The 20942-nt window shown below is 49.3% G+C and overlaps 1 protein-coding gene and 1 pseudogene across 1 annotated transcript; one reads left to right on the top strand and one right to left on the bottom strand.

The window, feature by feature from the left end:
- The first annotated feature begins 2172 nt into the window (after positions 1-2172).
- LOC134365510 (ral guanine nucleotide dissociation stimulator-like) lies at positions 2173-4244 on the top strand (annotated as a pseudogene).
- Positions 4245-5019: 775 nt separating this feature from the next.
- On the bottom strand, positions 5020-8008 carry LOC134365509 (odorant-binding protein 2b-like). The gene is made up of 6 exons (XM_063081638.1): positions 7919-8008; positions 7259-7392; positions 6949-7019; positions 6424-6534; positions 5625-5726; positions 5020-5141 (listed from the first exon to the last, which is right to left on the bottom strand). Exons 1-6 carry the CDS (start codon positions 8006-8008, stop codon positions 5020-5022), a joined length of 630 nt encoding a protein of 209 aa, XP_062937708.1.
- Positions 8009-20942: the final 12934 nt, after the last annotated feature.

Here is a 20942-nt window from a genome sequence, read left to right as displayed (position 1 = left end):
GCGCCTCCCATTACCGGCATCCCACGGTGTGAGCTGCTCCGTCGGGGAGGCAGCTGAGAGATCTTCTCATGTTCCATCCAGCAACTGTGCTGAGCGCTCACCCCGGGCAGGGCGTGTTGGGCCTGGGTGCAGCTCTGAAAGTGACCACGGGGCCCTGCCCTCCAGGAGCTCTGCAGGGAGGCGGACAAGAGCAGGGGAGCAAACGCGGGGGGAAGGAAAGAGCAGGAGCCACAGCGACACTAAAGCCGGTGCTGCGAGGGCCCAGGCCGCTGCGTGGGGTCGGGGAGGTCTCACTGAGGTGACACTTCTGCTGTGACAGAAGGACAGGAGGGAGCAGTCTGGGAGCAGCATGCACGGAAGGCTCAGCAGTGCAGAGACACGGAGGCAGAAGTGAGTTTGCCCAGAGAGGAGGATACAAAGGAGGCCAGAGTGGCTGCCGAGCTGGGGAGGGGAGGATAGGAGGCAGGACCAGGGCTGGAGGCTGCACTGGTACCCACCGCTGCGTGACAACATGGCCCTAACTCACAGCTCACAGCAGCAGACGTTACTGTCTCACAGGCTGTGTGGACACAGATCCAGGCAGGGTCGGTGGGGGCCTCTGCCCCAAGTGTCTCAGGAGGCTGGGGCTGGGGGCTCCACGAGGCTCTGCTGGGCAGGACCCACCTCTGAGCTCATTCGCGTGTTACTGGAGCTTTTCACCTTGGACTGAGGGCCTTAGTCACTCTGTGACTGTTGGCCCAGACTCTCTGCTGGTTCCCTGCCATGCAAGCCTCTCTATCAGGCTCAGAATTTGATTCCGCAAAGTGAGGGATAAAGATGGGGTGAAGGGCAAACGAGAGAAAACAAGCAAGACAGGAGTCACAATTTTTAAAAATCTTAGTAGTGATCTCACATCACTTTTGCTGTATTTACTGGTTAGAAGCTTGTCACCTCTGAGCTCATTTGGCTGTTACTGGCTCCTGCAGTTTGGGCCGAGGGTTTCAATTCTTCCTTCCTTCCTTCCTTCCTTCCTTCCTTCCTTCCTTCCTTCCTTCCTTCCTTCCTTCCTTCCTTCCTTCCTTCCTTCCTTCCTTCCTTCCTTCCTTCTTTCCTTCCTTCCTTCCTTCCCTTTTTCTTTCTTTCTTTTTTTTTTTTTTCTAACTGGCTGCTGGCTGCATCCGAACCCTGACCTTGGCTCAGTTCTTTTCTGCCTGTTGGCCAGGACTCTGTTGATTCCTTACTGCTGGGGCCTGTCCGTAGCGCAGCTCATACTATCTGAGCTTGCTTCCCTAGAGTGAGAGAGAGAGAGAGAGAGACAGAGAGAGAGAGAGACAGAGAGACAGAGAGACAGAGAGACAGAGAATGCAGGAGGGACAAAGCCAGACAGTAGCCACAGACTTCTCATAACTCAATCTTGGAAGTGATGAATCATCGGTTTTGCCGGATTCTTTTCCTTAGAGGCCAGACACTGAGTCCCGTCCACTTTTGAGGGGAGGGGATTACACAGCCACTTGGGTCCAGGAGGTGGAGATCGCTGCCCCCACACAGGCAGAGAGGAGGCGCTTGGGCCCCCTCTAAATATCACAAGAAGCCACTGCAAGGTTTGGGCCACAGGGGACGATTTCTGAGTTTGGGTTAATTTCCGCTTCCCGTGCTGCAGACTAGGAAATGAGGCCACGAGGGGAAGTGACTCCCCAGATCACACTGTAGAACCAGGTTGTTCTTTGTGCCACCTGCTGTGGTTCTCCCATTGCTGGGTGTCTGCATTAGCTACGTGTGGCCCTAGCCCCCGGGGTCACAGGTGATACAGGTACTTACAGGTCTCTACACCTGATGACATCCCTGGGAAGCAGGTGCTAGAACAGTCCCCAGAGCAGATAGGGAGCCTGGGGACTCCTGAGGGGCACAGTGACCCATCCAGGGTCACACAGCTGGGAAGGAGGAGCCAGGTCTGAGCCCAGCTCTGTCTCCTCAAAGCTGGGGCACTGGCCGCACCCAGGCCTGGCCAGGGGCGAGGGCAGGTTGTGCTGGTGCAACTGTGTGCGGTTAGCACGTGGTGGGGGAGGGGTGCAGTCAGCTCCAGCAGAACTCGGAACCTGGTTGCCAGGCACCCACAGTCCAGACACAGCCCCTTACCCAGCTCATTTCGCCAGAGTCACTGGAGAGAGACACATGCTTTCCTGTTGTGTCCCCATGTGCCGAGGCTCAGGCCTCAGGAAACCCAAGAGCGGGAGCCTGTGCCAACGCCTCAGGCGCTGGGTCAGCCCTCACCTCCCACGCTGGTGGCCTCTCGCCCGGAGGAACCCAAAGGTAACACGGGGGCTGACCCGTGGCTCACTCGGGAGAGTGCGGTGCTGATAACACCAAGGCCCCGGGTTCGGATCCCATATAGGGCTGGTCGGTTGGCTCACTTGGGAGAGCATGGTGCTGACAACACCAAGTCAAGGGTTAAGATCCCCTTACTGGTCATCTTTAAAAAAACAGAAAACAAAGGTAACACGGGGCAGCCAGGCCAGGGCAGCCCAGGCCAGGCCACCGCCAGCCTCTGGCTGGTGACAGGGGTGACCCACTCCACAGTCCCAATGCCAGGGATCTGGACCTCCTCCCTTCCTCCACCACCACGTCTGGCCCCAGCCTGGCCAGGTGCAAGGTCACTTCTCACACACCTGTAGAAACATCCAGGAACACACCGTGTGCTGTCCCTGTCCTCACTTGCCATTCTGGTAACAGGGACTCTGTGTTTTGCTACTGATTTTCTGTGAGGTGCTCTTTCTTGTCCCCACCCAGGATGAAAATGAGTCAGGCCCAACCCTGGATGACACCTGCAGGGTGGGGACTGTCACGGCAGGCACCCTGGAGAAGCTGGTGAATCACCTGTGCCTTCCCTGCAGAGTGGGGACCCCTTCTTCGTCCCCGCCTTCCTCTGCACCTACAGGAGGTTCGCCACCACCCGGCAGGTGCTGGACCTGCTGTTCAAGAGGTGAGTGTCTCCCCTGCAGCACAGTGGGGACTCGGCCAGCCACTGCTGTGGACCTGTGAATGCCACTTCACCTCTCTGAATCTCAGTTTGCTCATGTGAGGATGGGGGGTGCTCAGAGGACCCCCTCCTAGGGCCATTGTAAGGACAATGGGGTGAGCTGTGGAGAGAGCCCCCACGCCCGGCCCTGTGGGATGTGCTGCCCCGGGTGCTGTTGCTTCTTACGCCTGATTTTCCGTCCCCATGGAGAAGCTCTCTGCTTACAGCGTCACTCACATGTGACATCGGGCAAAGCGGTTTCCCATTTGTAGAGGAGGTTCCAGGTTCCATCTGGGGGTCCCTGTCTGTACTGGGTGTAGCCAGAGCAGGGACCCCTGGGGGTTGGCTGAGAGGCCCCAGGCCCACTCAGAGACCTGGGAAGGAGCTGGTTACGGCCCATTCATTCAGCAAGCATACATAAAGCGCCTACTGTATGCAGGCACTTCCAGGCACTTAGCATAACTCAGTGAAGGGAGCAGACAGTCCCTGCCCTCCGGGACTTCCGTTCCAGTCAAGGTGTCACCCAGTCCCACTAGCGCTCCTGGCAGGCAGTGGACACAGGACATTAGACGTGATGCCCTCCTGACCTCCTCTAGGTACGGATTCTTCTGCCCTGACCGTGAGGAGGACAACCAGCTGAAGAAGTGAGTGGGCTTTGGGACAAGAGGGAGGGATCCTGTCTCCACAGTGGGGACATTTGGGGGCTGTGGCTGGGGAGGGCTGACGGAACCCCAGCCCCACACATCTGGGGGTTCCCGCTAAAGGGCTGAGGTCTGGGGCTTCCCCCCAGGAGGAAAGGAGGCAAAGAGCTGGGGCGGGTCCCGGGCACCCTGGGGAGCAGAGGGGAGGCTGGGGGCTCAGAGCCGGCCCCTGTGACAATCCATCCCCATAGTCCTGTCCCAGCCAGGCTTGCCCACCCCCGTCCTGTATCGGGGGCCGTGGACAGGAGGTGTGGGGAGCGGCCGGCTCACACCTGGGCCTCACTCTCAGCCCTCCGGGTCCAGCGGCACGTGGGCCGGGGTGGCCTCTGACTCTGTGCCCGCCCCACCGCAGTGCCGTCTGCTCCATCCTGGGCTGCTGGCTGGACCTCTTCCCGGAGGATCTCTGCCAGCCCTCGGACCTCAGCAGCCTAAACCAGGTGATGGCCTACGTGCTGCTGAACGTGCCCCGCTCGGCCCTGGCGCTCCGCGTCCACCTCCTCCTGACCCGGCTGGAGGACCCGGAGCCCAGCCAGGCAGAGCCGCGCTGACCCCACGCCCGCCCGGGTCCCCACGCTGGTGGCCTTCCACCATCCTTTCCTGTTGCCCATTGTTGTTTGTATTTGTATTAGGAACTTGGTTTTTAATAAAATTTAACTTTTCAATTATTTAAAATTGTACAGTTCAGGGACAATTACGTGCATTCACGGTGCTGTGCAGCCACCACCCCATCTACTGCAGAACGGAGCCCCCAGACAGAGCAAGGGGGTCCTCGGGAGAGGGCCCTCACCAGGTCTCCCCAGAGGAAGTGAGAGAAGCCCCTGGTTTACGGGAAGCAGGTACATGTGGAGCCCGTGGAGGAATCCGGGAATGTTGCCCGGGCTGGGGCAGCAGGAGCTGGTGGACCCTGACACTGAGCTGCCCTGATGGGCCTCCAGGACAACCCGCTTCCCTACAGGCCTGTCGGACGCCATGCCACATGGGGTGTGGCCCCTGATGGCTCCCACATCTCCCTAACTTCCCCTGTGGCTCCATCTCCCCTCTGAGTCTCAACAGGCCTCCAGGGAGCCAACACCAAGGTCCCCTTCACAGACAGGACGAGCCCAGGGCTGCTGCTGAAGCTCTTTATTTGGAGTCAGGTGGGGGCGGGGCTGCTGCTGTGGCAGAGGCCGGTCCTGGCGGGGGTGGGGCTCTGTGTCCGGCAGCAGGGCGGGCTCCGGAGGTGCAGCCACGGTGGCTGCTGTGATGGGAAGAGGAGCAGAGGTCAGCGGGGCCATGTCGGGAGCACTGGGCAGGGGCAGGGGCTGCCACAGGAGCCGCATGCGGTCACTGCTGGGCCAGGAGGCTCGAGAGCAACCCCGGCCCCTCCATCGAGCGGGCAGGCTGCTGGGCATCCTCAGTGGGTGTGCGGGCTGGGGGATTGGACCGAGTGGAGACCAGGTGCTGAGCTGACATGGGAGAGAGCCCGCCACGAGGCCTGGGCTGTGCAAGATCCCAGAGGACCTCCCTGGCCAGCAGGGTGTGGGACGCACATAAAGGAAAGGAATCTCCACATGTCCCAGCAGTCACACTCAGGTCAGATTCCTGAGGTGACAGCCAGGCAGGGTCTCTCCTGCCTGTGTGGGATGGGAGGGGGACAGAGAAGACAGACCCTTGAACTCCATGAACCCAGCATTTTCCAACGTCCTCCCACGGAGTCACTTACCCTAATCTCCCTGGGGACTGCAGCTTTCTGTAGGAACAAAAACCCAGGGTTGAGAGGATGCCCTGGTCACCAGCCCAGACCCCATCATTGCCCACAGCTCAGACCCTCGACAACCAAGTCCCAAGGCAGGGCCTTCGCACCCCTGTGACACGTCACTGTGACACCATTTCCTCCACAGAGGGGAGAGGGGAACACGAGGGGGACGTGGGTAGAACCTTCCTCTCACCCATCTGCGTGGGTATGAAAATGTTGTCCTCCAGGAGTCCCTTGTGCCGTATGAATTTCTTAAACTCTTCCAGGGCCTCTGGGTTCATGTCGGGACTCCTACCTGTGGGTGAGTTGGGCAGGTGAGCCGAGTGGGGGATGGCTGCACAGCTCTGCAGGGAGCCGATGCCATGAGGAGACGGCGCCGTGAGGAGACGGCCACCACCCTGCATAGGGGGCTTCACCGTGGGGTGGCCGAGGGCAGGAGGGGAGGCCACAGAGTGGACGTAGAGCTCTTGGGTGGGAACAGGGGACAGAGGAGATGGCTGATGCCTGGCTGACAGGGCCCCAGGAAGGAGAGCAGTGGGGACACCCCAAACCACTGAGCGAACTCGGGGGACCCAGGAGGCTCTGGAAGCTGCCCTTCTGAGTCATGCCCCTGACCGGGAATGACCTCGTGTCCCTAAGGCACTGGCTGCCCTCCCACCCTGGAGGGTCCCTGTACCACGGAGGCCTCTGTCAGGACGCTCCCCCTGACACCAAAGACCCCAGGAAGCAGCGCTCGGCAGCTGTGAACCCCCTCATGAGTGGTCAGGTCACCGAGGGTCATGTCGGGCCCTGTCCCGGACAAGCCTCGCCCAGTCCGCCTGGTTCCCACTCCGGGAGGTCAGGTTGGCCGCCGGACAGCACAGGGTTCCAAGCACAGGAAGGCCAGTGCAGGGGGCTTTCTATGACCCCAAGCACGTGGCTGATGCTGGTTCCACTGGCTTCTGGAAACAGAGACATGGGGGTGGGAGCCACGGGTCTCCAGGGCCCCTCACCCATGAGCTTTCCGATGAGGTGCACTTTCCCGTGGTGGTGGCATTCGCAGTACCAGATGTCGTGGTCCTTGACTGGCAGCTCCTGTAGATACACGAGCTTCTTGCCCCCATCTGAGGACGACAGAGAAAACAGACCTTTAGTGTCTTCCTTTTGGAGAAAGCACCGGATACCTCATTAAGGGGCACTCTGGAATATTTTGGTGGTCACCAGGCAGCCAGCCAGCCTGAGCCCCGGCCTTGCCATTCCCCTCAGCCATGGACCTCGACACTGGGTCAGGATCCCCCTCCCAGAAATGTCCCAACCCAGGCCACAGAGTCACCAGAGGCCAGAGCTTGGTCGTCCAGCTCAGCTTCCCTGATCCTCAACCCGTCACACCTGGTGTCTCAGGTCAGGGCCACAAGACCCTGGGAGGATGAGGTCATCCCCACCTGGCAGGTGGATGAGGCAGGGACCCTCAGGCAGAAAGACTGTGCAGGAGATACCCTGCCCTGCAGGTGGGCTGGGGACAGCCGCCCGGGACTCACAGGTGCTGTATTTGCCTGGCTCCTCGGTTTTCTGCATCAGTACTTTCTTCTGGTGGCACTGACCCTCCTTCCTGGAAAACAGGAGTCATGTGGCAGCGACTCTGAGACACATCGGAGCCAGCCTCAGCTCACCTGGCACATCGGCCCTGACCCCGTCAGCCCAATAATGTCCCCCCTGGCTGAGCTCTAGGATGCCACCTGGGAACGACTCTGCACAAAGTCAGGGGGGCCTTTTACACCAACACCCAAAACTTCAATGGGGGAGGGGGAGATAAGAGGGCCTGAGGGGCTGGTGAGGGGTGACACTCACATGACGGTGAATGTGGTCTCCAAGTCCCCACCTTCCAGGGCTGTCACTGTCACAGGGGACACCTTGCTGGGCCTCTTCCCCTCCGGCAGGTCCCTGTCAGTCACTATGGCCTTCACGTACCAGGTCCCTGTGAGCTGGAACAGGCCGAGGCGTGCGTCCTCCTCAGGCCCAGCCCAGACTCTCCTCTGTGTCCCCCTGCACATGGGCTGCGGCCGTAACCACACACCCCGGGGCCCTGGCTGCAGCCCCCAAAGGCAGGCGGGGTTCCCGCACATCCGCACCTCTGTGCTCAGTTAGAGCGAGCCCAGAACTCGTGACCCCAGGCCCCCAATGGAGGCAGAAGGTGTCTGCCACCCCACGGAACCACTTTCTGCTGGGACTGGGCCCGGTACCGGGTGCGCCCTCACTCCAGAGGGCCCTGCCCTGCAAGGCCTTCGGGTTCTGGGTGCCAGTGCAGTAGGACCCCTGAGCCAAACCCGCTGCCCTGCTCCAGCCCTGTGCCACCAGAGGGGCCGTGTCTGCTGGCAGAATAACAGAACCCCTTGTCCTCTGACCACTCCAGGCCAAGAGTGCAGGGTCGGAACCCCAACCTTAAATGATGTCTCCTAAAACAGGGTCCCACGGCCTTTCTCCTACACCCACCCGCCGGCCCAGCCTCACATCCTGCTCCTCTGAGGTGAAGGACAGGGGGTCCTGGGCCTGCAGGGCAGCGACCAAACCGAGCACAATGGTCAGGAACAGGGTCTCCATCTCCAGGGATCTGTGGTCACCTCCGCCGGCTGGTCACCTGAGGTGTCAGGAGGAGGCTGTGCCGGCTCCTCGCACGAGGCCCCTTATAGCCCCTTGGCTGGCGGCCGTGAGCACTTGGCACAGACTGCGCCCCGCCCCCATCAGTGGTGGCCAACTCTGCATCCGGGAAGGTGGAATGTCAGTGTCATTAGGATCTGATGAGTAACAATTAAGTGTCACCCAGAGAACAAAAGATGCATAATGTTGTCCGGTGTTGGCACCACCTCAGGTGTGCACTCACAGGTGAGCCGTCCACAGGGGACTTACTGGAGCGGGTGTGCGCGGGCAACATGGGGCACTTCAAGCTGCAGAGGGTGGCCTCCTGCCCACTCGGTTCCATGCCCCAAGCCTGGGGTAGGCTCTTTAGAGCACTTGTCACTCCAGGGTCGCCTTGTCTGTTCATTCCTACACGTGCTCACGGCCCATCTCTGCTGCTGGAATTTAAGTTCCAGAAAGTTGAGGCTTCATTCCCGTCGTTCACACAATTCTCGTGCCTGCAGGGAGAGGTCCGGCCACTTGTCGGTGGTCATTTTATATTTGCCCCCTAAAGAAATAAAGCAAATTACTTAATCTCCGCCAGCCTCAGAGGATTCTTCTCCCACAAGGGGACTTATGCCTTCCATTACTGGAGATCATCGTGAAGACCTGTGATTACAATGCAGGGAGCCCCCAGCTTCCCTGACTTGAACCAGGCTCCGTCAATGCTGGCTTCCTCCCCACGATCCCACCGGGGTTGACATTCAGGGAGCAGGTGGCACATCACCTGCCACGAATACACACCTGTGTATCTCCATAATTTTAATTCCTCTAGAATGAGAGCCTCGACCTCCCCAGGGCTTTCATCTCCCTCATCAGGTTTGATAGCCCATGTTCCCCCAACGCAGGCCTCGTGTCTCCTACCTCTGGGTAAATGGGCACATGAGGCACACAGGCCACGTGCTGGCGTGTGTTCAGTTCACAGCTGAGCTCCTCTGGGCAACCAGCTCTGTTGGCTGCAGCCCTGGCCACCTCCTGAGCAAGCACATTGCCCTCCACCACCTGACCCTGCAGTTCCCGGGCCTACGTCATCTGCTCTGAGACCCAGGGTTGACCCAGGCACTGTAGGCAGGTGCTGGGGCTCTACAATGGTGTCATTGTGCCTCTCTCTCCCAAGATTGGGTGCCCCAGGTGCTCAGTAAATAACCATAATAAGCACTGTCTCATGAAGACCAGGGGCTGTCCTGAAGGTGCTGGCATGATCGAGTGCTGGACCCTGTGTGGGAGGTACTGCTGGGCAGAAAGGCCACCCTCCCTGGGTGGCTCAGGGCAGGGCCTGTGCTCTTTTAGGAGCAGAGATCAGTGATCAGGCTGGAGCCTTCACGTCACTGGGAATATTTTCTTTTCCCTGTTCTGTTTGACTGGACCCCAATCATATGGTATTTCACTTGTTATTTATGAATCACTGCCCTAAGCACTTTACAATGTTGGCACATGGAATTCACCCCTTGCAAAAGACAGTGGAACAACACGGGCAGACGACTGGGGAAACAGTGCTGTCAACCATAGATCCTATGCTCAGTGTGAATGATCATGTCCAGGTGCCTCCCATGGCCCACCCATCTTACCCACCCATTGCTGACCTCTAAGGAGTCTCCAGCTGTGTTCGTTTTAGATGCTGCTGGGCTAAACTGTTGCAGACACCTCAATAGATGGTAGGGCAGGAGGTCAGGGTCAACAGAGGATAGATGCTGTCAGGAGACAGTAGGGCAGGAGATTGGGGTCAACACTGGTAGGGGAGAGATATCCTGCCCCATTGCTCTGTGGCCTGAGGCACCTCTCTGACTGGCTGTGTTCCTTTCTGATGGTGGTCCTTGTTGGGCTGTCCCCACTCCACAGCACGAGCTCTCACCACTTCTGGTGACATTGCTCACTACCCTTGCCCTTGAATATCAAGGTGGTCACAGCTTTCCAGTGCTGCTAATTCCTAGGTGCCTCACTGCCGGGGAGACTTCCTGGCCCTACTCAACATTTGGGTATAGATGGTTTTGAAGGACCCACCAAACAAATACCCAGCCAGAAAGCAGGCTGGCTGAGATTGCGGTGCATTTAGAAGGCATGAGGTAGCTGGATTAAGATGAATAACAGTGAAGGCTGCAATTCCAACTGGACAGTGGGGACTGTAGCTTGTGTTGGTAGCCATCTATTTTAATAATTTTAGAGTTATTTACAATTGGTATAGGAATTTATACCAGATAACAAATCGTCTGCCAAATACTTTTCAATCGCAGCAGTGTGATGAAGATTCCAAAGATTAAAAAGAATAAGAAATTATAAAATTAGAATTGGCCAGAACATTTAAAAAGAAGATATAAAATACAGTAATTATGAATCATGAAGAGAAATACTATAGTAAATAAAAACTCAATAGACAGGATAAGTTTTGATTTGACATAGTAGAAGAAAGACTTAGTATACTGGAAGGCAGTAATGATAAAAATCAATGAATACATAAAAAAATTGAAAGGTATTAATAAAAAATTGAGTGTTAAGAATGAATTGAGCGTCTCCGGCTTATATCTAGTAATAAAATGGTATTGAGGAAACTGACCAGAGTGCAGCAGCTCTGAAAAACAAAAGGAAACACACACACAAACACACACATGAAGTTAATACACCTGGACAATAGATCAAGAGGCTCCAAGGGCTGCCCATGGCTCACTTGGGAGAGTGTGGTGCTGATAAAACCAAGGCCATGGGTTCAGATCCCTATACAGGACGTGGCTGATTAGCTCACTTCAGAGAGCATGGTGCTGACACCACCAAGCCAAGGGTTAAGATCCCCTTACCGGTCATCATTACAAAATAAATAAATAAATAAAGAGGCTCCAATATATTTAACAGTAGTCCCAAATAAAAGCAATTCTAAAAATGGCTTATATGAGTAATTCATGCATAAAAAATAAGTAAATAAGTTTACAGGAAAAAAAGTCAACTTAATAGCTCAGAATTCTTCAGAACTGAAAAGACTTGAGATCTCAGATCACAATTACAAACCAAATAATGAGCAAAATAGACACCTGAACTCCTAGAATATTACAGCAAACAGCAGAATATGCAGAACAGAGAGAAAAAAGTAAAAACTACCAGAAAGGAGAGACACATCACCTACAAAGGAAGTGAAATAGACTGACAGCAGATTTCTCAACAGCAACGCTAAATTCCAGAAGATGATTTCCTTTAACAAACTGAGGAAAATAGCATTCACCCTGCAATGTCACACTCAGTTCCATCTCCATGAAATACTGTCAGCAAAATAAAAACATCAGAGATGTCAGAACCACAGAGAAAGTCCACCACACTTTCTTCTCCTGGAGTTCCTGCCAGGCTCAGCTTATCTGAACACAGGACACTCTCTATCAGGTTTGCACTGTGTCACGGTGGGTGTCACGTAAAGAGGAATTTAAGCCTTTACATTAAGAGTTGTTATTGAAAAGTATTGATTTATTACTAGCATTTTTATTGATTATTGTTTGGTTGTCCTCGGTATCTTTTGTTCTTTGCTTTCTTTCTTTTTCTTTTTATATTTTATTTTGTCGATATACAATGTGGTTGATTATTGTAGCCCATCACTGAAACCTCCCTCCCTCCTCCCTCTCCCCCCTCCCACTCAACATTGTCCTTTTTGTTTGCTTGTTGTATCAACTTCAAGGAATTGAAGTTGTTATGTCTTCTTTCCCCCCCCGGGTTTTGTTTTTTTTTGTGTGTGTGTGTCTGTGTGTGTGTGTGTGTGTGTGTGTGTGTGTGTGTGTGTGTGAATTTATTTATTTATTATTAGCTCCCACCAATAAGTGAGAACATGTGGTATTTCTCTTTCTGTGACTGTCTTCTTTCACTTTTTCCTTGTATATTCTGGATATTAATCCTTTTTCAGATGTATATTTTGCAAATATTTTCTTCCACTCTGTTGGTTGTCTTTTAACTCTGTTAATGGTTTCTGTGGCTGTGCAGAAGCTCTTTAGTTTGATACAATCCCATTTGTTTACTTTTCCTTTGGTTGCCCATGCTTTTGGGGTCATATTCATGAAGTCTCTGTCCAGTCCTATTTCCTGAAGTTTTTCTCCTATGTTTTCTTTAAGAATTTTTATTGTTTCAGGGTGTATATTTAATTCTTTAAACCATTTTGAGTTGACTTTAGTGTATGGTGAAAGGTATGGGTCTAGTTTCATTCTCCTGCACATTGATATCCAGTTCTCCCAGCACCATTTGCTGAAGAGGCAGTCTCTTCCCCAGTTTATAGGCTTGGTGCCTTTGTCAAAGATCAGATGGCTGTAGGTGTGTGGGTTGATTTCTGGATTCTCTATTCTATCCCATTGATCAGTGTGTCTGTTTTTATGCCAGTACCATACTGTTTTGGTTATTATAGCTTTGTCGTATAGTTTTTTTTTTAATTTAATTTTTTTTTTAATTTTTATATTTTTTAAATTTTATTTTGTCGATATACATTGTAGCTGATTAATGCTCCCCATCACCAAAACCTCCCTCCCTTCTCCCTCCCCCCCTCCCCCCCAACAATGTCCTTTCTGTTTGTTTGTTGTATCAACTTCAAATAATTGTGGTTGTTATATCTTCTTCCCCCCCCCCGGTTTGTGTGTGTGTGTGTGTGTATGTGTGTGTGTGAAATTATATATTAATTTTTAGCTCCCTCCAATAAGTGAGAACATGTGGTATTTCTCTTTCTGTGCCTGACTTGTTTCACTTAATATAATTCTCTCAAGGTCCATCCATGTTGTTGCAAATGGTAGTATTTCATTCGTTTTTATAGCTGAGTAGTATTCCATTGTGTAGATGTACCACATTTTCCGTATCCACTCATCTGATGATGGGCATTTGGGCTGGTTCCCAGTTTATAGGCTTGGTGCCTTTGTCAAAGATCAGATGGCTGTAGGTGTGTGGGTTGATTTCTGGATTCTCTATTCTATTCCATTGATCAGTGTGTCTGTTTTTATGCCAGTACCATACTGTTTTGGTTATTATAGCTTTGTCGTATAGTTTAAAGTCAGGTAGTGTTATGCCTCCAGCTTTTTTTTTTTTTCCGCTCAGCATTGCTTTGGCTATGCATGGTCATTTGTTATTCCATATAAATGTCTGGATAGTTCTTTCCATTTCTGAGAACAATGTCATTCGAATTTTGATGGGGATTGCATTGAATTTGTATATCACCTTGGGGAGTATGGACATTTTCACTATGTTGATTCTTCCAATCCAAGAGCATGAGATATCTTTCCATCTTCTTGGATCCTGTGTATTTTCTCTCAACAGTGGTTTGTAGTTCTCATAATAGAGATTTTTCACCTCCTTGGTTAACTCAATTCCTAAGTATTTTATTTTTTGGTGGCTATTGTAAATGGGCAGGCTTTCTTGATTTCTCTTTCTGCATGTTCAATATTGGAGAATAAGAATGCTACTGATTTTTGTGTGTTGATTTTGTGTCCTGCTACTGTGCTGAAATCATTTATCAACTCCAAGAGTTTTTTTGTAGAGGCTTTAGGCTATTCAATATATAGGATCATGTCATCTGCAAACAGGGACAATCAGACTTCATCTTTTCCAATCTGGATTCCCTTTATTTCCTTCTCTTCTCTGATTTCTCTGGCTAGTACTTCCAACTCTATGTTGAATAGGAGTGGTGAGAGTGGGCATCCTTGACTAGTTCCTTTTCTTAAAGGAAAAGCTTTCAGCTTTTCCCCATTCAGGATGATATTGGCAGTGGGTTTATCATATATGGCTTTAATTATGTTGAGATACTTTCCATCTATACCTAACTTCTAGAGGGTCTTTGTCATGGATGAGTGTTGAATTTTGTCAAATGCTTTTTCAGCATCTATAGAGATGATCATATGGTCCTTGTGTTTGAGTTTATTAATATGTTGTATCACATTTATTGATTTGCGTATGTTGAACCAACCTTGCATCCCTGGGATGAATCCCACTTGATCGTGGTGAATAATTTTACGTATGTGTTGCTGTTTTCTGTTTGCTAGTATTTTAGTGAGGATTTTTGCATCTATATTCATTAAGGATATCGGCCTGTAGTTTTCTTTTTTGGTTATATCTTTACCTGGTTTTGGTATCAGGATGATGTTTGCTTCATAGAATGAGTTTGGGAGATTTGCGTCTGTTTCAATCTTTTGGAATAGTTTGTAAAGAATCGGTGTCTCTTCCTCTTTGAATGTTTGGTAAAATTCTCCTGTGAATCCATCTGGTCCTGGTCTTTTCTTTGTTGGGAGCCTTCTGATAACAGCTTCAATCTCCTTTATTGTTATTGGTCTGTTCAGATTTTCTGCATCTTCATGGCTCAGTTTTGGGAACTTGTGTGTGTCCAGAAATTTATCCATTTCCTCCAGATTTTCAAATTTGTTGGTGTATAGTTGTTTATGGTAGTCTCGAATGATTCCTTGTATTTCAGATGAATCAGTTGTAATATCACCTTTTTCATTTCTAATTTTTTTTGTTTCAATCTTCTCTCTTCTTTTTTTTTTTTTGTTAGCCATGCTAATGGTTTGTTAATTTTGTTTATCTTTTCAAAAAACCAACTTTTTGATTCATTGATCTTTTGTATTGTTTTTTGGGTTTCAATTTCATTGAGTTCTGCTTGGAACTCAAGTCAGTTTTTGTTCCAGGTTTTACTGTAAGGACAAGAGAGTTACAGAAGAAAAAGAATTGGCTGATCAATCATAGTGTGAACATAAATAGTTCAAGCAATTTACCATCAAAGAGAGTCATAAATCTAAGCTATGTGATGCACAAAGAGAAACAATGAGACGGTCACCCAATAACCCAACTCTCTGAGAAACTCAAGGAAACAGCTTAGGGCGAGATGTGCAATGTCCCCCAGGTGCTAACTAATCTAGCAGAATGTCCTTGAAGGTTTTAACTCACATACTTTCTCATCATTTAGGTTTAGCTGAACTGACAGCAACTGCCCCAGAACAATCACTTTTCGCTGTGCTTCAATTCTCTTATCTACATCAAAGACTTTAGTGCTCTGATAGTTTTCTGGTCTTTCTCAGTCTTAGCATTCTACGTGTCTTCCTAAAGAGTTGGGCTTTGGCACCATATACCAGAGGCTTTGGCCTCCTAAACCACAGGCTTCGGTCTTCTAAGCTACAGGCTTTGGCCTTCTGTACTAAGGACTTTGGTCCTGGGAAATACAAGTGTTTTATTTCTATCTCATTCATAAATTCTTAGACAATATCCTCTAGACAGAAGGAGGCTGAGTCTGTAGGAGGATGACGTTTCAGAGCTGTGGGTCACAGCAGCGTGGACTGGCACATGCTGCATGACACAGAGAGGGTGTCTGGCAGCAGAATGTTGGACTGCATGGGGCCTGATGCTGTCTTTGTTGAATTTCAAAGTCACGTGCTCTCAGCACCTGTCCTTCAGTGGCCAAGGTCTCCTTCCTGTGACACTCAACCCATCTGTGGAGTAATCCCCTGCAAGAGTCCTCCTCTGGTTATGGCTGTCCCTATGGTCTGCGGCCATGGACACCTGTGTCTAAACCCCAAAGAGTCCACAACCCCAGTTCAGCAGGGTAGTGTGATTCCAGACTCCTACTGTCCCTCAGGTGGCCTTGGGGCTCTTTTGACCCACAGTCAGAGAGAGCAGAAGCAAGAGGCCCAGAGTCTGTGGCTGGAGACCCCAGGCCTCACCCACCAGTCAGAGGGAGTCCACAGCGTCAGCCCACTCCTGCCGGCTCCTGATCCCACACTGGGTTTATCTCCCGCCATGAAAGCAGCACTGACGGCCCTGAGTCAAGGGACAAATTCTGGTCCTGCCTCCCAGGGGTCTGTGGCTTCAGCCACACCCACGGCTCTGACGTCCTTTCTGGCACTGGAACTCGGATATTTTCCTTTCAGGAGTTTAAGTGATTGAGGGGTAGATAAAAATATTTTTTTTATGAAACATTTGATGATTTGATTATACTCCTGTCATCATTTGTGTGCTGGAGAAGCCCTGCTAGCAGGTGCCATGTCACCATCCTGGCAGGCCAGTGCCCATCATGCCCAGCATGTTCCTCTCCCAGCTCCACCTCAGCTAGGCTGTACACTCGTGCCCCTCAGGCCCTACAGGTGCCCCTAAAATACCTGCAGGTGTCCAGGTGCCTCTAAGAATGGGGTGGCACCATGGAGTCTAATTCAGGAGTGGGGGGACAAGGGGTCCAGAGGAACAACCTGTCCTCTCTAAGATTCAGTAGTGGGAGGGAATCCTGCCTGTTACTGGGAGAAGGTCAACACAGGCAGGGGATACCAGAGCCTTTCTCTGTGGCCCTCGGAGGCTTGGACCTGCCTATTTGATTCTAGCCTGAAAGGGCACCGGCCCTGCCCCTTCCCACCTGGGAGGCCAGGGCACCCTGAATAGCACTTCCGGTGGTTAATTACTGGGTCACACAAGATAACACCCCAGGAGTTACTTAGAGAGTATGGCAGGGCAGTGGGGGATGCAAACCTTGGGCCTGACAGGCACAAAGATGCCATTGTGAGTCCCCGCATCCTCCTGGGCCCCCGACCTCCTTCTGGGGCAGCTTGTGGGCTCAAGACCTAGACTCAGGGCACTGACTCTGAGGCCCTGGGAGGAAGAAGGCAAGTGCCCTGCTGGGGTAGCAACAGGCCAGATTTTCTGTCCAGGGGACTCTGCCACAGGAGGCCCGGTGCCTGCCACCTTTGTGCCTCCCTTTACAGTCTCTCAAGGGAGGAAGTGAGGAGGAGGCCTTCTGGGAGGGTTGGGGGGACAGAAGCAGACCGACGAAGGAAAATATCCCTGTGGCCCTTGGGGCCTGCCGAAGGAGCTATTCAGGGTCTGTCAACTGGGGTGTCAGTGAAAAGGTAGGAATGAACCCCTGACCCCTGTTGCATCTTCAGGAAGGCAGGTGACAGGGAGGGGAATGAGCCCTGCTGAGCTGAGGACTGTGGGAATTTCCTCCATGAGCCTCATGACAGCGCAGAGCCAGGGAATGGGCCTTCGTCCCCTCTAGAGATAAAGAGTCGGAGATAAGAGGTGTAGTGGATTGAATTATGTCCCCCCATCTTACTGAGGCTTGAATGGTGTCCCCCAAGGTTTATGTATTAGAAACTCAGCCCCACTGTGATTGTTAAGAGGGTGGGAAATCCTATTATGGTGATTGAAATGTGGAGCCTTGAACAGGTAAATGGATTGTAGGACCCTGCGCTGGGGAATGGACTAAACATGGTGGTCAGGGGGGTGGTTCTGAGGGCCTGAAAAGAAGACGAGAGGAGAGTCCGTCTGTCTCTCTGCTCTCTCTGCTCTCTCTGCTTCCACCACCTCGCAATGTGAGACGCCTGGGTCACTGTTGCCACCACCAGACGGACTTTGGTCTTCCCAAATACAGAAACTGCAAGCAATATTTCCTTTTCTTTATTATTGTAAATCACCCCGTTCCAGGTATTTTCTTATAAGCAACAGAAACATTAATACAAGAGGTGATTAAGTATTTCATTCAATAAACATTTGAAGGGCACCACGATCTACACAATCTCTCCTATTTGATGAGAAAGTGACCAATTCCCTTTTTTTCTCCAAGTTGATAAAACTGCTTAAATATCTTTGCAGTTGTTCTATGTATCAAATTATAGAGAATTACAATAGAGTCACTTCCACAAATATCTTCTGGAGATTGCTGTGCGATCCATCACCTCGTCCACTCCGAGATCCACGTTAGGTTGTGGGCTGTACAGGGTGACTTTCCTCAGGTTCTCAGAAGCCCTTTTGTTAAAATCAGAGCATGGGCTGGGCATTCCCTGAAATAAATCTGAGGTTTAACACAGCATTTTCCAGTTGCAATCTTGATTTTATCTTGAACCCCAGCCGCTGGTGCTCACCAACGGTATAACAAACATCACGGAACAAGTGACTTGGAAGAGACAGACTCTGAGACACAGCACAAAGGGAGACTTCAGGCTGAAGGTGGAGCAGGCACTGAAAATAAGAGTCTCCTGGCAAATCTCCATCCCAAACACAAGCTGTCACTAGAGGGACTTGAGCCTGTGGTGATGTGAGGGTAACCATAGCAACAACAAACCTCAAACCCAGCCCTCACCACCCCCTGAGCAAGGAGTTTATCCCCAGGGATATTAACTCCACCCCCTTTCCAGCCATGAATATTATTTACCACAGTCCTCACTACCAAACACATGATTCCAACTTTCAACGAAAAAGGATGAGGCATGGAAAAGGCCATGAAAAACAACACACTCCCGAGAGAAGAAGCAATCATCATAATTAGACATATGACATCCATGTTAAAACTATCTGACAAGGAGTTTTAAATAACTGAGATGAATATGAAAAGATCTAATGAAAAGTGTAGGCAACATGCACTATCAGATGCATAATTTTAGCAAAAAAGATGGAAACCATAAAAAAGAATCAAGGAAAACTGCTGGAAATGGAAAACCCTGTGGTAGAAATGAAGGATGTCTTCAATGGGATCCTCAGTAGACTCGACATAGCTGAAAGAAGAATCAGTGAACTGGAACATGAGTCTAGAGAAATTACTGAAAGTTAAACACAAAATAATAATAATAATAATAACAACAACAACAACAGAGCATGTAGGAGCTGTGGAACAATATCAAATGCCCTAACATGCATGTAATTGTAATCGTATGAGAATAGAATGAGGATCAGTCCAAAGAAATGTTTGAAAAAATAATGACAGAATTCTATAAAATTGATGACAGACACCAAGCACAGATCCAAGAAGCTCAGGAATCACCAAATGAGGTAAATGTAAGAATTGCAACAGATTTCTATTCAGGAACTACGAAAGCTAGAACACAGTCCAGTGACATCTTCAATGTGCTGAGAAAAAAAGAACACAAAACAGCACCTGTCAACCAGAATTCTACATCCAGCAAAAATATCTTTCAAATGTGATTTAAATATAAATATTTTGTCAGAGAACCCTACATAGAGTATTCATAGTTAGCCTATATTCACTATAAACATTTATGTGAAAGAAAGTTCATCAGGCAGAAAGAATAAGATCAGTCAGAAATTTGGATCTATACAAAAATGGAGAGTATTTACAGTGGAATAAATGAAGGTCGGTATACAGTGACTGCTTCTGTATTTTCAGTGGCCCTAACAAACAACTCACTGTCTAAAGGAATAATACTAGCAATGTATTATAAATTAAAACATAAATCCAAATAAAATGTATGTAAACAATAGCACAAAGGATGGGAAGGAAATGGGGAAATACTATTATAAGATCCTAAGACTATACACAAAGTGAAATGTTAGTTAAAGATAGACTCAGATAATTTCAATGTATTTTGTAAACCCTAAGGCAAGCACAAAATATTTTAGAGAAGTAGAAATGATAAGTCAGTAGTGGAGCTAAAATGGAATCTTTTAAAAAATTCAATCAACCCAAGAGAATGCATAAAAAGAAGGAAGATGGAAAACACAATTGAACAAATAAAAAACAGCAAGCAGGATCATAGCTTTTAATCCAAATGTATTAATAATTACATGAGATATACATGGTCTGAACACATCAAATAAAAGACAGAGATTGTCAACTTTGATAAGAAGCAAGTTCTAATACTCATATATGCTGTTTTAAGGAAATTGACTATAAGTGTAAAGACATAGATACATTAAAAGTTTTTAAAATTTAAGAAAATGTTCCATGCAGACACTAACCAATTTGCGGTAGCTAGAATAATATCAGACTAAGTAGAACACAATGGAAGGAATACTACCAGGGACAAAGAGAGGCATCACATAATGATAAACAGGTCAGTTCTCCAAGAAGACATAACAATCTTAAACGTGCATGTATCTAACAACAGAGCTTCTAAATACCTGGGGCTAAAATCAAAGGAACTGAAAGGAGAAACACACAAGTTGACAGTTATAACTGCAGACATCAGGATTCCTCTCTCAGTGACTGATAGAACAAGTGCACACACTCAAAAATCACTAAATATATCAGTGTCTGAATAACACTACATAGCACCTGTAACTAATTGACTTTTATAGAATACTCCATTCAATGACAGCAGAATACCTACTTTTCTAGTGCACATGATGTGTTCTCTTTTTTATATTTTGCTAGACTCAATTTGCTAAGATTTTGTGTCTATATTCACAAGGGTGTAGGTCTATCAGGTTCTTAGAATGTCTCTCCCTGGCTTGTGTTTCAGGGTAATGCTGGAATCATATAATGATTTGGGAAGTGTTTCTCTCTGTTTTCAATTTTCTGGAAGAATTTATATGTAATTGGTATTATTTCTGATTTAAATGTTTGGTAGTTTTTCCAGTAAAACCATCTGGTTTTGGAGTTTTCTTTGTTGAATAGTCTTTAACTACAAATTCAATTTCATTTATTCATATGTATATGCATATATATGAATCTGTGTATAAATATATGTGTGACTATTTCTATTTACTTCATTCATATATATATACACACACACATATATACACACTCTGGTAATCTATGTTTTCTTGAATGGACTTTAGCAGCTCATTCATTTTGTCTAATTTGTCAGATGTATTGGTGTAAAGTTGTTAATATTATTACCCTATTACCCTTCTAATTTAGAGTCTGTAGTAACATCATTGTCACTTCCCTCATTCATGATGTTGGTCAATTGTGTCCTCTCTCTGTCTCTCATCAGTACAATTGTATTGATCTAAAGAACCAGATTTGAGGGCCAGCCTGTGGCTCACTCAGGAGAGTGTGGTGCTGCTAACACCAAGGTCACAGGTTCTTATCCAATATAGGGATGGCTGGTTCGCTCACTGGCTGAGAGTGGTGCTGACAACACCAAGTCAAGGGTTCAGATCCCCTTACTGGTCATCTTTAAAAAAATAATAATAATAAAGA

Source organism: Cynocephalus volans, chromosome 17 (genome assembly GCF_027409185.1).
Source record: "Cynocephalus volans isolate mCynVol1 chromosome 17, mCynVol1.pri, whole genome shotgun sequence".
Taxonomy (NCBI): domain Eukaryota; kingdom Metazoa; phylum Chordata; class Mammalia; order Dermoptera; family Cynocephalidae; genus Cynocephalus; species Cynocephalus volans.
The sequence above is the reverse complement of the archived record's forward strand: the minus strand, read 5'-3'. Positions and strand labels throughout refer to the sequence as shown.